Genomic DNA, 14,809 nt, shown 5'->3' on the forward strand with positions numbered 1-14,809 from the left:
CACAACCCTGAGGATCGTGACCTGAGAGGAAGCCAAGAATCAGATGCTCAACCACCCAACCGAGCCCCCAGGCACCCCAGGACAGAAATTCTTTTAAACCTGAGGTAATGCCTGGGCACACTCAGTTTGCAGACTGACGGGGAGATAGGAGATGTTAGAGACCCTGTGCTTTCACAGGCTGGAACACAGAGCAGGTAATGAAACGCCCCCATGTTCAGATGTTTGGCTTTCATTCTAAGAGCCTGGACCGTACAATGCTCTGACCGTTGCTTCTGCCTGCTGGAAGAACCGTCACAGCTCCCAACAGAAGACCAAAATGCCTCACCTGAGCAGTCACTGGCTGTGGAGGACTAAGGAGCAATCACTGCGGACCTGAGCTAGTGCCATCCACAGCTGTCGGCCCCTTTCACCCACAGCAACAGCACTACCAACAATCCACAGCCACAGAGTGTAACCATCTATCTTTCTTTTAAAAGGTAATTAATTATAAGATTTCAAACGTAGAGAAGGTTACAAAATATAAGAGAAACCAGCAGGGTTAAATATTTAAGATGCACACTGAACAGGGCACCTGAGTGTCTCCGTCGTGAAGCATCTGCCTTTGGCTAAGGTCATGATCCCAGCGTTCTGGGATGGACCCCTGCATCGGGCTCTCTGCTCAGTGGGGAGCCTGCTTCTCCCTCCCTGACACCCCCTGCTTATGTTCCCTCTCTTGCTGTCTCTGTCAAATAAATAAAATCTTAAAAAAAAAAAAATGCACAACAAACAGGTCATTTTAGACCTGAACTAGGAAAAGTTCACATAGTGTCCTTGTTTCTTGCAGAACTCACAATGCTTTTAAATTAAAAAAAAAAAAAAAATACTCAATACTGTTTATTGAATCTAACCATGTACACTCAGTACAATCATTTTAACTTTTAGGATGCTACTTAATTCGTTCTGGCTTATCTCCCCACCTCTCTGAGGGCTAATAAGTTTGTCTCCTCTTCTAGCAATAAGCTTTTCTGCATAGTTCTTGTGTACACGTATTGAGTTTCTCTATGGCGGACAAGCACGTTGAATTGCTGGATACTGGTGCTTTGCAAGTCACGTGCTGCAAATGTCTTCTCCTGGTCCGTGGCCTGGCTTGCTTATACTGATATTTCCAATAGGCTTTATGACCTCCCATCTTTTCCATTGTGGTAAAATACATATAATATAAAATTTATCACTTTTAAGTGTGCAGTTCAGTGGCACTAAATACACTCAGACTGTTGTGCAACCATCACCACTATCCATCCCCTATTTTTTGTCTTATAAAACTGAAACTCTGTACCCAATAAACAGTATCTCTCCATTCTTCCCTCTCCTGGCTCCTGGAAACCACTGTTACCTTTCTGACTTTAGGATTTTGACCATATTCAGCGTCTTATGTAAGTAGAATCCTACAGGATTTGTCCTTCTGTGACCGGCTTCTGTCATTTAGCACTATGTCCTCAAGGTTCATCCATGTTGTACCATATTGAAGAACTGCCTCCCTTTTAAAGGCTGAAAGATATTCTATTGGATGTACGTATCACATTCATCCACTGATGGACACTTGGGTTGCTTCCACCTTTTTTTGTTAAAGATTTTATTTTTAAGTAATCTCTACACCCAATGTGGGGCTCCAACTTACAACCCTGAGATCAAGAGTCGCATGATCTTCCGATGGAGCCGGCAAGCAGCTTCCATGTTTTAGCTAGTATAAATAATGCTGCTATGAATTTGAGTGTATAAATAAGTCTCTGAGACCCTGTTTTCATTTCTTTGGAGAACCCAGAACTGGAATTGCTGGATCATATGATATTATTTTATTTTTTTGAGGAACTGTCCACCTGTTTTTTTGCAGCAGTCCCATTTTATATTCCAACAGTGCACTCCCATGATTCTTACCAGTAACTGCATAGAGTGACCCACATATTCTTTAGGCTGTTACCTTCTCTTCAATCTTTTTCTTCCATTCCTCAGCTTCATTAATTTCATTATCCTATTTTTTTTTTTTGAAGATTTTATTTATTTGACAGAGAGACACAGCGAGAGGGAACACAAGCAGGGGAAGTGGGAGAGGGACAAGCAGGCTTCCCACTGAGCAGGGAGCCTCATGAGGGGCTCCATCCCAGGACCCAGGGATCATGACCTGAGCCAAAGGCAGATGCTTAACTAATTGAGCCACCCAGGCACCCCTCAACTTTTAACATGTAAAACTTGAGGGAAGCTTCCAAACAGGGAATGACTGGGGCCAAGGGCAGGTCACACCTGCTGTCCTCCCAACCCCCCGCACCTCCCCACTGCCATTAAGTAGGAACAGTTAAGTACTAGCAGTTAATCTCCATTTTTCCCTTCCTCTTCTGGGAGCACCAATTTACTGTCTCTATAGATTTATCCATTGATAAGTAGATAAATTTATCTATTGATATTTCATACAAATGGAATTATAACTCAGAATTATAAATGCAATTATACAATATATGGCCTTCTGTGTCTGGCGTCTTTCACTCAGCATAATAGTTTTAAGGTTCTTCTACATTACAGCACGTTAATAATCCTTCCTTCCTTCCTGTGGTTGGATATCTGCGTCTCCACTGATTGGCTACTGTGATATAGTGCTGGGAGAACATTCCTCAGCAAGTATTTGTTTGCGTACTTGTTGGCAACTCTTTAGGGTATATATGCATGAGTGGAAATGACAGGTCGTGTGATAATTCTGTATTTAAATTTCTGAAAAATTAACCATTTTCTTTTTTCCATAGTAGCTAAACCATTTTATGTTGCTCACCAGCAACGCACAAGGGTTCTAGTTTCTCCTCATCATTGCCAAAATGTATAATTCTGGGGTGGGGGGGGTATGATGAGGCACAGAGGGAGAAGGACTCTTAAGCAGGCTGCATGGAGCCCGACACAGGGCTCAATCTCACAACCCTGAGATCATGACCAGAGCTGAAATCAAGAGTCAGGTGCTTAACTGACTGAGCCACCCAGGTGCCTCATAATTTTGTTTCTTTTTAAAAGATTACTTATTTATTTAAGAGAAAGAGCAGAGCAAGTGAGAATATGAGTGGTGGGGAGGGCAGACTCTGGAGAAGGAGAAGCAGGCTCCCTGCTCAGGAGGAAACCTAATACTGGGCTCGATCCCAGTATCTGATCATGACCTGAGCCAAAGGTAGACACTTAACTGACTGAGCTTACCCAGGTGCCCCATAATTTTGTTTCTAAAATAATTATTATTACTATTTATTTCAACCATTCTGTTGGGTGTGAAGTGGTATCTCATGGTTTTGATTTGCATTTCCCTAATTAGACCTCTAATGATGATGAGCATCTTTTTTGGTGAGTCTGGGGGGATTTTCTATGTCATTTATGAATGGAGACAGTTTACTTCTTTTCCAATTTGGATACCTTTCTTTTTCTTGCCTTAATTCTCCATCTGCGACTGCCAGTACACAATGTCAAATGGCAGTGGAACTGGGCATCCATGTCATGTTCCTGATGGTAGGAGGAAACCACTCCATCTTTAATCACTGAGTAGGATATAAGCTATGGATTTTTCATAAGAATAATTTTTCATGTCAAACAAGTTCCCTTCTACTCACAGTCTGCTGAGTGTTTTTATCATCAAAAGATGTTAAATTTAGATTTTGTCGAATGCTTTTTTGTGTCAATTAAGATGATCACGTGGGTTTTTTCCTTTGTTCTATTAATATGATGTATTACACTAGTTTATTTTTGTATGTTGAAGTACTCTTACATCCCTGGGCTAAACTGCACTTGTCTTGGTGTATAATCTCTCAATCATGCCATTAGGAGTCACTTTGCTCCTATTTTGTGAGGCCAGCCAAGACTCTGCCTTATTAGCCTTTATCTACTGCTGTGCAGAGCCCAAGAATTGGTAAAAGGTGCCATTTACTTTGAAAAACTGCAATTAGGTTTCTAATATAAGTCTTTCTCAGTGGTTTGGGAAGATGGCTAATACTATGAAATGATCTCTGAAAAAATCAGTTCTTACTGAGAAGAAATTCAGTTTTGAATCTGACTGGGAACAGACAAGCTATCTGTTTTTTTATCCTTTAATTAAGTGCGGCTGTGACCTCAAGATATAATTTAAAAAACAGGTATTATTAACACATCCTTGGTCAAACATCCCTGACACTACAACAGAATCTTGTATGCCTTATGGTCTCCCCTCCTCCTGCTCAAGAAGATGATGGTCCCATGAGGCTACATCTCTAACTCATATAAGAAGTGGCATGAGGACTCAGAGTATATATTGCTTCGCTATCTCTGATTTCCAGTCAGTGCTCACAGCCGGGACATCTACAATTCCTTGTAATGTTTAGGCTCCTGAAATATCACCGTTCCTGACTCACTTGCAAGGCAGGGTGCTGTGCTTCCACATTAAGAGAAAACTAGGTACTGCTCAGCAAAGAAAGACAACCATGTAACAAAAGTTTTAAGTTTTGTGTGATCTGTACCCATGTGAAATCTTCTCAGTACTATGTAAGGAGTAGAGTCACCATGCTAAACAAGAGATCACACAGATAAAGATTTTGAGAAAATATATAGAAGACATACAGATACAACGTAACAAACTTCAAATTAACAGAAAAGCTGTTACCATTCTAAACAGATGAAGACGACAATGCACCTTTTGAGAACCCAAGTTCTGCTCCCCACATCTGTCCTCCATCTGACCCACTAGGAACAACATTATTTAACAGAAATATAATGTAAGCCACATGAGCCAATTAAAATTTTCCAGCCAGGAGCACCTGGGTAGCTCAGTAAATTAAGCAACTGCCTTCAGCTCTGGTCATGATCCCAGGATCCTGGGACCGAGCCCTTACATTGCACTCCCTGCTCATCAGGAAGTCTGCTTCTCCCTCTGCGCCTCCCCCTGCTCCTGCACACGCGCACATGCATGCATTTGCACGCTCTCGAATAAGTAAAATCTTTTAAGAAATAAGTAAAACAAAATCTTCTAGCCAGCCAAGTTTAGAAAGCAAAAAGAAGCAGGTCATATTAATTCTACTTAACCCAATGCACACAAAACCAACAAACATTATTTCAACATCAATATAAAAAATTAACAAGATATTTTATATTCCTTTTTTGTATCAAGTTTTTGAAATGTGGTGTGTATTTCACACTTACAGTCTATCTCATTTCAGACCAGTCACATTTCAAATGCTCAATAGCCAGCCCCACGTGGCACTGTTACCGGACTATGTGACACGGAGTTAAAACTCACAGCTCCAAAACCCAACTGGTGGGAATATCAATTAGTACATCACTTTAGAAAACTATTTGGTTCTGGGGCGCCTGGGTGGCTCAGTGGGTTAAAGCCTCTGCCTTCGGCTCAGGTCATGATCCCAGTGTCCTGGGATCGAGCCCCGCATCAGGCTCTCTGCTCAGCAGGGAGCCTGCTTCCTCCTCTATCTCTGCCTGCCTCTCTGCCTAGTTGTGATTTCTGTCTTTCAAATAAATAAATAAAATCTTAAAAAAAAAAGAAAACTATTTGGTTCCATCTACAAAATGGAAAATATGCGTGCCTTGTGAACCAGGAATTCTACTCTTACGTGTAGGATTCTATTCCAACCCAAAAGAAATTATGTATGCCCCAAAAAACATTTACAAGAATGCTAACAGCAGCATGACTGCACTATTTTTAACAATAAAATGCTGGAAACTACCGAAAAGCCCACCAATTCTAAATGAATAAGTAAGTGACAGAATAATTACAAAACAGACTACCATGCCGGCAATGTGAAAGAGCGAACCACAAGGACATGCAGTAACTCGGACGACTCTCACAAATTACTGAGCAAGAGAAGCCAGACACAAAGGCATGCATGCTTCTGACTCCATTTATGAAAACTCAGAAAACCAGGCAAAATGTGGGAAGGTCAGAATATTGGTTCCCCCTGAAGAGCAGGTACTGACTTGAGGTGTTTGCTAAGGTTGCTTGTTGATCTGGGTGCTGATCGCAGGAGCGGGTTTCCCTTGTGAAAATCCAGCTATATGCAATCATAATTCCTGTCCTTTCCTTACACCTGTTTGTGCCCTTACATTATACTTCAAGATAAAACTCACTACAAAAACAAGACAAAACTCTAATAGCTCCAGATGCATACTATTCAAAGAATCAAACTCCATAACTGTGGTGAACGTTTTTTCAAAATATCTTCTGACTGCCTCCGGGATTTTCCAAAAACACTAAATTCTTAGAAAAGTATCAAGATGACAACCATTCTATTCTTGTGGTCTCGCCCAATCAGGAATGAACTTTCTTTCCAGCTCTGGGCTCCTACCACATGGACTCTGGCCATAAGAATAAAAAGACAGTATGTTGCTAACTGATTCCATCACTTTTACTTTTCTCTAAGCTACAGAAGAACCTTCTGGTTTTAAAAACACCAATATGGAAGCAAACCTTTCCTTGACTAGATATTTTACCACGCTCTCAATACACAATCCATACTTCTTTACTGAAATGTCTTTCTTCCTTTTGAAATGAGAACAAAAGAAAGCCTTTTTCTACAGACAGATCCCCAGTGACCACTCTTTCAGACACTCCAGCTCTCCAATTTGGTCAATCTTAACTTAAACCCTTGGATTCTTAAGCTGATGATCTACAGAGTCTGCTTCTAGCACTGTGTCCCAGAGACATGAGTCATTTGGTTTGCCCAGTTGAGATACTGCTCTTCCACCCTGGGTAAGAGGCCAAAAACACTGGAACAGAGTTCTAGCCTATAACTCAGAAATACTATGAGAGAGAGAAAAGAATCACGGGGCGCTTGGGTGGTGCAGTCGGTTACGTGTCTGCCGTCAGCTCAGGTCATGATCCCAGGGTCCTGGGATGAAGTCTCAAGTTCGGCTCCTTACTTGGTACGGTGGAACTTCTCCCTCTCCTTCTGCCCCTCCCCCTGCTCATGCACTCTCTCTCAAAATAAATGAATAAAATCTTAAAAAAAAAAAGTGATATAAAAAAGAATCACTCTGCTTTGGCCAGTAAGAACTGAATTCTAGCCATAGCCTACTTTTCTCTGTAGTGTGTCTCTGAATCATTAAGCATACCTCAGGTAACCAACAAGTAGAGGCCTGGCCCACTTCCACTTGAATACATTAGCTCATATGATTTCTAACAGTGACTCTGAACCTTTAATGTAAGCACCCGGAGAGCTTGTTAAAACACATGGGGTCCCGATTCTGCATTTCCAACAAGCTTCTTCCGGGATTGATGCTGCTGCTGGTCTAAGGAGGCTTTGAGAATTAAAGACCTAGGAAACAGGTGGAACATGTACAATGCCTTCCTTGGGCACGATCAGCCACTGCATGTTTGGTCCATTTGAGGGCAGAGTTGTTATTGATAAATTCAGGTGAGCTCATCTGAATACCACTCAGAAGCACCATTAAGAAAGCAACTGTCCTGCTCCCAACTCCTTCAGTGGCAAAAATTTGGACAAATAAAACCTCAAGTAAAAAGTAGAGACAAGGGGCGCCTGGGTGGCTCAGTGGATTAAGCCGCTGCCTTCGGCTCAGGTCATGATCTCAGGGTCCTGGGATCGAGCCCCGCATCGGGCTCTCTGCTCCGCAGGGAGCCTGCTTCCTCCTCTCTCTCTGCCTGCCTCTCTGCCTACTTGTGATCTCTTTCTCTGTCAAATAAATAAATAAATAAATAAATCTAAAAAAAAAAAAAAAAAAAGTAGAGACAAGGGGCACCTGGGTGGCTCAGCCGTTAAGCGTCTGCCTTCGGCTCAGGTCATGATCCCAAGGTCCTGGGATTATGCCCCACATCGGGCTCCCTGCTCAGCGGGAAGCCTGCTTCTCCCTCTCCCACTCCCCCTGCTTGTGTTCCCGCCCTATCTCTCTCAGTCAAATAAATAAATAAAATCTTAAAAAAAAAAAGAAGTAGGTACAAAGTATAAGGAAATAGGAGAGGAGCATAGCGAAGAGGCTCCAAATGAGAAAAGCCATTTTGGGATCAGCCGCCATGAGTTCACTTGGAACGCAAGACTCAGGCAAGTGAGGGCTAGTGATATTTTTTAAAAAAAAGAGATACCAGTCGAGAAAAAAAAAAGAACTATTCCCTCATTTACTAACCACCGTGATCTGAAGAAACAGAAACAGATTACACTTTAGAGATTCTTAAGGTAAAAAAAATTAAACAATAGAAAAACCATTATTGCAACTCACCTTATAAGTGCAAGCAAATTGTCAAGAAGTTTCAGAATCTGTTCTGTGCAGGGGTTACGGAAGACTGGATTTCCACTGGGCGTATAACCCACGACGAATCCCCCAGCTTTGGCCTCCTCTAGGTCAGTGGGCCAGCAAGTTCGTTTCACAACACCCAGAATGCTATATACACAAAAGCTCATCTACAGAAAACATAAAACAAAGGTAGCCATAAAGAGGACGAAAAATCGAAAGTGTTATTGCACATATGCAAGGTTACAGCAAATGTGATACCAGAGGCCAGGGAGAAGGAAAGGACCCTGCCCCCATCCCATCCCTTCTTTTAGTGTCAGTCTACCCTGCCCCCATCCCATCCCTTTTAGTGTCAGTCTAAGAGGGGTCCTCTCATTGCCTTCAGGACGAGTGGTGGGCTCCTGAAGTTTCCTTTACATGAGGATGTTCTACCAAGGGCTGCAATGACCCTCTTGCAGGATCCCAATTAAAAGGTGCCTGAACACTGCTTCACAACCAAGTCCTTACCAACATTTCGTCTTATTTTGGGTGACCTCAGACCCTCCAGCTTGGGCCTTGACAGCTTTTGCCCTAATCCTCACTCATGGTCCCCTCAACCAACCTAATAGCTGCTAGTTTTATTAGTAAAATCCGCCATACTGGAGCCAGGATCAAGGCTTATTTCAATAGCCCAGAACTGAAGAATCTCAGGTTTGTAAGTTAGACCATCTTTAGGATACTACAATGCCAGGGAGCACTGGCAGGGAGGACGCACACTGCTGACCCAGTTCCCCATTACACCTTCAGTCTTTGGAGCTATTTAGGGATCCTTAAAGCCAAAATAATGACTTCGAAGAAAAAACTATCTGCTCTGCTGTGGGAACTAACTCAAGAATTCAAGACTAGGGGCGCTGGTGGCTCAGTTAAGAGTCTGCTTTCGGCTCAGGTCATGATCCTGGGTCCTGGGATGGAGCCCCACATTGGTCTCCCTGCTCAGCGGGGAGTCCGCTTCTCCCTCTGCCCCTCCCACTCTCTCTCTCTCTCTCTTCTGTCAAATAAAAAAAAATAAAATCTTTAAAAAAAAAAAAAAAGAATTCAAGACTAAAGAAAAAAAAGGAGAAACTTAGGGAAGTGAAGACTTCCAGATTTCTCACGCATGTAGAAGAAACAGAGATCTGTAAAAGACTCTACAAGTGGTAGAGTCCCTAGTCCTACCTGTGGCCTCTGCAGCTTCCCATTCCCAGGAGAGGCTTACTCACTCGTGCGCGATTTAGACCACAGGGATCCTCTGGGCCTGGGTCACAGCTCTTCCGATCGGCGCCCACATAGGCAATAAAAGCATCAACATCTGACAGCACTCTGAAAGTTGGAGTGGGAAAGACAAGTCATAACATGACTTTAAGCACAGATGGTTTCTTATACAAAAGCTAATAAACTATGATTATTTGGCCCCAAAGAGCACTTGCTACAGTGAGAGGAATTTAATCATTGTCAGCTGTTATTTGAAGGCTGAAATTCCTCTTCCCACTTCCGAATGTCATTAGCAAAAAGGACGCAGGCTTGAGAATGCTACATGGACACAATGAGTGTCTGTCCGCGTGGCCCCTCCTGGCTGTTCTAGAGTGTCTACGTGGGCTGCAGACACCGCACTCTGCAGACACCACAGGTACTCTGTGGCCTCCCGACCGTACTACCCATCTCTTCTCATTTCTTCCCTCTCCCTACACCTCTGAACTCAAGGTGGTATTTTCAGCAACCCGCATAAAAGACTTCTTTTGGAGAACTCAGATGTCACTGATGAGCCATCACCCCTTGAGATCCTTACACGGGCACCCTGGGCATAGCTCTTTAAATACAGGACGGGTGCTCCAGTGTGGTGAGGGTCTGGGGCAAAGGCTCTCCTCTACCTGTGCATGTCTTCAGAAAGCCAGATGCTGGCCACTGGTGCCATCAGCTCCTCTAGGAACACCTTCTGACGCTCGTAGTTCTTGAATTGGTTGCTAATGAGAACCAGGGCTTCCATGAGGGCACACTTCTCCATTTGTGTCAAGAGTAACTCATTGGAGAGGAGTTGCTTCACATGGTTATAAAGCATGTCAAAATTGGGCTGCAGATTACAAAGAAAAAAACCCAAAGGTGGTGAAGGTCTGATTTTTAAGGAGAGGTGGGTCACTCAAGGAAGGCAGAGAGAGAATCAAGGCATTCCTAGGAAGGTCAGGCCTATAAGACTGTCACTTCAGTAATTTAGTTATAATGTCCTCCTTTTGCCTGAACAAGCCAGGCAATGTAAGCAGAAAGTGGTTCTTGTCTTGGGTATTTGTACTTTCCCAAAAAGTACTGTGAAAACTACAGGTCTTTTTTTCTATTTCAATTTTATAGTATATTCATAGACAAAGATTAGCTTGTTTATATATGTTAGGGAGACATATAACTGATGCGTATTCAGAGATGAAATTTTTGATTAATTTCTAATCTGGAATAGTGCTGAATTTCCTATAGAAACCCTCCAAAAAAGGTTGGGATTTGCATCTGGCTTCTCTCAAGATTAGGCACACCATTTGGCAGTAAAAACATCACACAGGAAATATGCGTACATTGACAGGAAAAACTTGGTCATCTACATGGGCAAGAACACTCATCCTGAGGGAATATATTTGCATTTTTAATTACACCACTAAGCAGGAGAGGAAGAAGACACCAACTCAAGAATGCTTATTTGAAGCAAAACTACAATTCCTTGTTTTCTCTTTATGTGACGTATAATTAGGGCTGGATTTACAGAGGAATGTAACTAAACTCGACAGGTCTCAGTGGCTACTTGGTCGGAGTCCAGCAGCTTACCAATACGAGCTGGGGGTAGTCACGACACGTCTTGATGATGGAGGAACAAGCGTGTCTCCTCACATTCCTCACTGCCCGGGTTCTGGGGGCCTGGGAAGACATATTCAACAAACCTGGAGCCACTTTTAATAAAATTTACAGATGCCGTTTAGAATCACATGAAATATTTCCTTCAAAGGCAAATTCACAATCAATTTTCACAATGTGGGAGTTTAATGGAGTGACATTTACAGTCACCATGAATCCACGTGTTCACTGTTTTTGCCTTAAGAGTACCTCTGACCATCTCTTGCCTTTACTAACTCCTTCTACCTATAAAAAAAATCTAGACTTAGGTATTAGGCATTCACAGTTTTGCTCTCCAGAAGTTAGGATTTGTTGGATGAATTAATGGTCTTACCTTACTTTCTTCAACAGTTTCAAAAGTGACAGATGAAAATAGCTAAGGGTAAGAAAGAAAAGGTTACTCATTAATACCAAATGCATGAAGTGTTTTTAACAGCAGTTGGCATAGTTTCCAACAAAATCTCAGAAGTATAAAGAATATACTAACAACAGGGTTTTCAATCGGTGTTATGAAGTTTCAGATGTTTATCTTCTCAGATAACTCTACAAGAGGCTAGAGATTCACAATCTTACCATCAAACATCTTTTAAAGGTGGAGGCCACAGAATCCCTGAACAATCCAAGCTCTCAGCCAAACACTCAGCTATGGTGACACCCTCTGATTCCACTGCGTAACTTCTCATAGACTCTTTCACCTAATACAGTGTGACTACTGCAAAAGTCACCAGGATGGAATTATACTGTAACAAAGGTCTAATCAAGAAACCCATGGAGGGATGTCTGGATGGCTCAGTCAGTTAAGCACCTGCCTTCAGCTCAGGCCATGATCTCAGGGTCCTGAAATCAAGCCCCTCATCGGGCTCCCTGCTCAGTCTGCTGCTCTCTTCCTCTCTGCCCCTCCGCCCTGAGTGCACTCTCTCTCTTTCTCTCATAAATAAAATCTTAAAAAAAAAAAAAGAAAGAAAGAAAGAAAAGAAACCCAATAGATACTCCCTAGAATACAGACTTTCTGTTGCAATGAATGAGTTTACCCTGACCTTTGTAACACAACATTTTCTCATTTCTCTGGCTATATCTTTATTCTTCTTTGGGAAATTCTCCTTCTTTGCCCTCCTTCCCCAAAGATGATAATCCTCAGAGTTCCCTGCTTGAGCCACATGTCCAACTCTACATACATATCACCCTCTTTCCTAGGGCTTCACCTCCGCTCTAGGCACTTCTATGATGATGCCACCTTAATACTGTAATCTTCCAGACTCTAGACCTTTAATGATAGCCAACTGATTATGAAGTATCCTCTCCTAGATGTTGTACATACACTTCAAATGTAGTATTCCCAAACTCAGCACTCTTCCTCATTCTTACTGGTTCCATTATTCTCACTCAGGTAGTGCTCTACTACTCACTTAAACAGGAAACCCAAAAACCATTCATACTAATTCCTCTCACATATCCCCTCCAAATAAATGGAGAGCACACTGACACCTTCTTTAGGTGTTCTTTTCCACTTCTCAGTATACTCGTCTATTAATTATAATGCCACATGGGTACAACTGTTTATGTGATTTTATTTCCAAATGGTAAGCAAGGCTTTTCTACCAGCATGGGTGCCCAATCTACAGTAAGTACTGAATACTTGATGAATGAATAAATGTTCATCAGCTTGTCTCAATGACTTTCAATAACAATCACAAAAAATAATTAGTTCAAAAATACTCAAAAGTTTACAAAGGAGATGGAATTTACCTTAGAGAAGACCTGGGGCAGGAACTCTGGTCTGTAGGTGACAAACGGAAAGAGTGCTGAGACATTAGTGAGGACACAGGACAGGATGAGAGGATCCTTGGTGTTAAAGTTCAGGACCATTTGCAACAGCTCTATTCCATCATTAACAGGAACCGCCTGTAATACAGACAATGAAAAAGATGTTGACACGACTGATGAGCACTTTTGGTAAAATTTCCTGTAGGATTTGGTTTATAAATGTGTAATATGGTTGCCACATATGGTTTTATATCCTGCTTTTTAACCTGAAAATTCTAAGCATTACCCTGTGTTAAAACTTTTCCTAAATGATGCTACCATGTGCCATCTTAAGGATGTAGCTTTTCCAACTACTAGAAATTGAGAATGTTGCTAGTTCTTTACCTATTATCGATAGTACTAATACATCTTTGCAAACATTTTTTGGCTACATTTTCGCTTATTTCATTTGAGGCAGAGACTTCTGGGGATAGTGGGACTTACTGAATCAAAAGGTATGAATACTTCTAAGTCAAATTGTTTTTCTTCTTTACAGGCTGTATCAATTGATTCTCTGTCCACCAATATGCCCTTCTTACCATGTTCTTAGCAGCAGGTTGTGTTTATTCCCTAAGACCTTTGCAGTTAAGTTAAATAATGAGTTTATTTAAATTTGCATTTCTTCAATTACTAATGAGGACTGAATTTTTTTCATGTATTTATTAACTACTTTTATTTCTCTTCTCTACAAAAATCTCATCTTTTATCTCTTCCCCACTGGGTTCTAGTGCTTTTTTAAATTTATATATAAAAAATTCTTATTGTGAAATATTCTAGACCTTTAGAAGGGGGTAAGCAGTACTTGAGTAACTCTCCACGTGACCACTTCGGGATGTACAATGTTACTGATATTGGTTGCTCTGTGTATACATCCTCTTCTTCAGCCCTAGAGGTGGCCGCTGTCCTGAATTTGGTGCTCACAGTTTCAAGGATTCCATCATTTCCGTACACTTCTGCCACAAATGTACATACTCCTAATTACACAGAACTGTATGTTTACTTTTGTAGCTTGTTGCTTGGGGTCACCATCGTGTTTATGAGAATCATACTTATTCATAGTACATCCCAGTTCCTTTTCACTGCTCTCTATATAAACATATTATCATCTGTTCTGTACAATCTATTGAGGGTTAAGTTTCTTCCTTGGCTCAACATGTAAGGATTCTATAGAATATTGGATGCTCAGTGCACAGGCAGGGGTTTCTTCAGAGCACAGACTTAGGAGTGAAGTTGCTGGGTCATAAGGCTAGGCATCTTCAACCAGACATTGTCAAATTATTCTCTAAAGCTGTGATATCAATTGTACTCAAAGAGCAATGTATAAAAAATATGTTTTTATAGTAAGAATATTAATCCCATCATATTTATTGCAAATCATATTCTTCCAAGTTTGCCTTTCAAAGTTTATTTTATGGTATGTTTAAAAAAAGTTGTTAAAGCCATTCACATTTCTATGATTACTTCCTTTGTTTTTCAACTTAGGGACTTTTCCTCAAACAGTTAATTTTCCCTAATGCTATTTATTAAATGAGCCAATCCTTCTCGATTTCTTTGGAATGCTTATATATGCTCCAGGTTGTTTCTGGGCTATTTTATCCCAAGGAGCTCTATCTAATGTCAGTACCACACTGCCTATGAAATGTAGCTTCATATTTTACTATGTGAGGCAAATCAATCCTTGTCTTCTTCAAAATGTGACTCCCCCCCCCACCTCCAAAGCTATTCCTTGTATTAATCCATTGTAAAAATAAGTCTTCCGGGAATATAAGTTCAGCTAATGCCACTACAAATGAGAGGAGTAGCTTTTCAAAAAAATCTTTTAGTGGGCACCTGGGCTCAGTTGGTTAAGTGTCTGGCTTCGGCTCAGGTCATGATCTCAGGGTCGCGGTATCAAGCC

At 41.5% G+C, this 14,809-nt stretch overlaps 1 protein-coding gene across 2 annotated transcripts in view; it reads right to left on the reverse strand.

Annotated features, from left to right (window-relative positions):
• XPO5 (exportin 5) overlaps window positions 1–14,809 on the reverse strand; it is a 47,788-nt gene that overhangs the window by 11,196 nt on the left and 21,783 nt on the right. For both annotated transcript variants that reach the window (XM_046004619.1, XM_046004620.1), the window contains 6 exons: window positions 12,856–13,011; window positions 11,444–11,485; window positions 11,044–11,133; window positions 10,110–10,309; window positions 9,462–9,561; window positions 8,212–8,393 (listed from right to left, as the gene is read on the reverse strand). In XM_046004619.1, the coding sequence (XP_045860575.1) occupies window positions 8,212–8,393; window positions 9,462–9,561; window positions 10,110–10,309; window positions 11,044–11,133; window positions 11,444–11,485; window positions 12,856–13,011 (770 nt within the window). The remainder of the gene's footprint in view (window positions 1–8,211; window positions 8,394–9,461; window positions 9,562–10,109; window positions 10,310–11,043; window positions 11,134–11,443; window positions 11,486–12,855; window positions 13,012–14,809) is intronic.

The sequence above is a fragment of the Meles meles genome, chromosome 5 (genome assembly GCF_922984935.1).
Source record: "Meles meles chromosome 5, mMelMel3.1 paternal haplotype, whole genome shotgun sequence".
NCBI classification, from domain to species: domain Eukaryota; kingdom Metazoa; phylum Chordata; class Mammalia; order Carnivora; family Mustelidae; genus Meles; species Meles meles.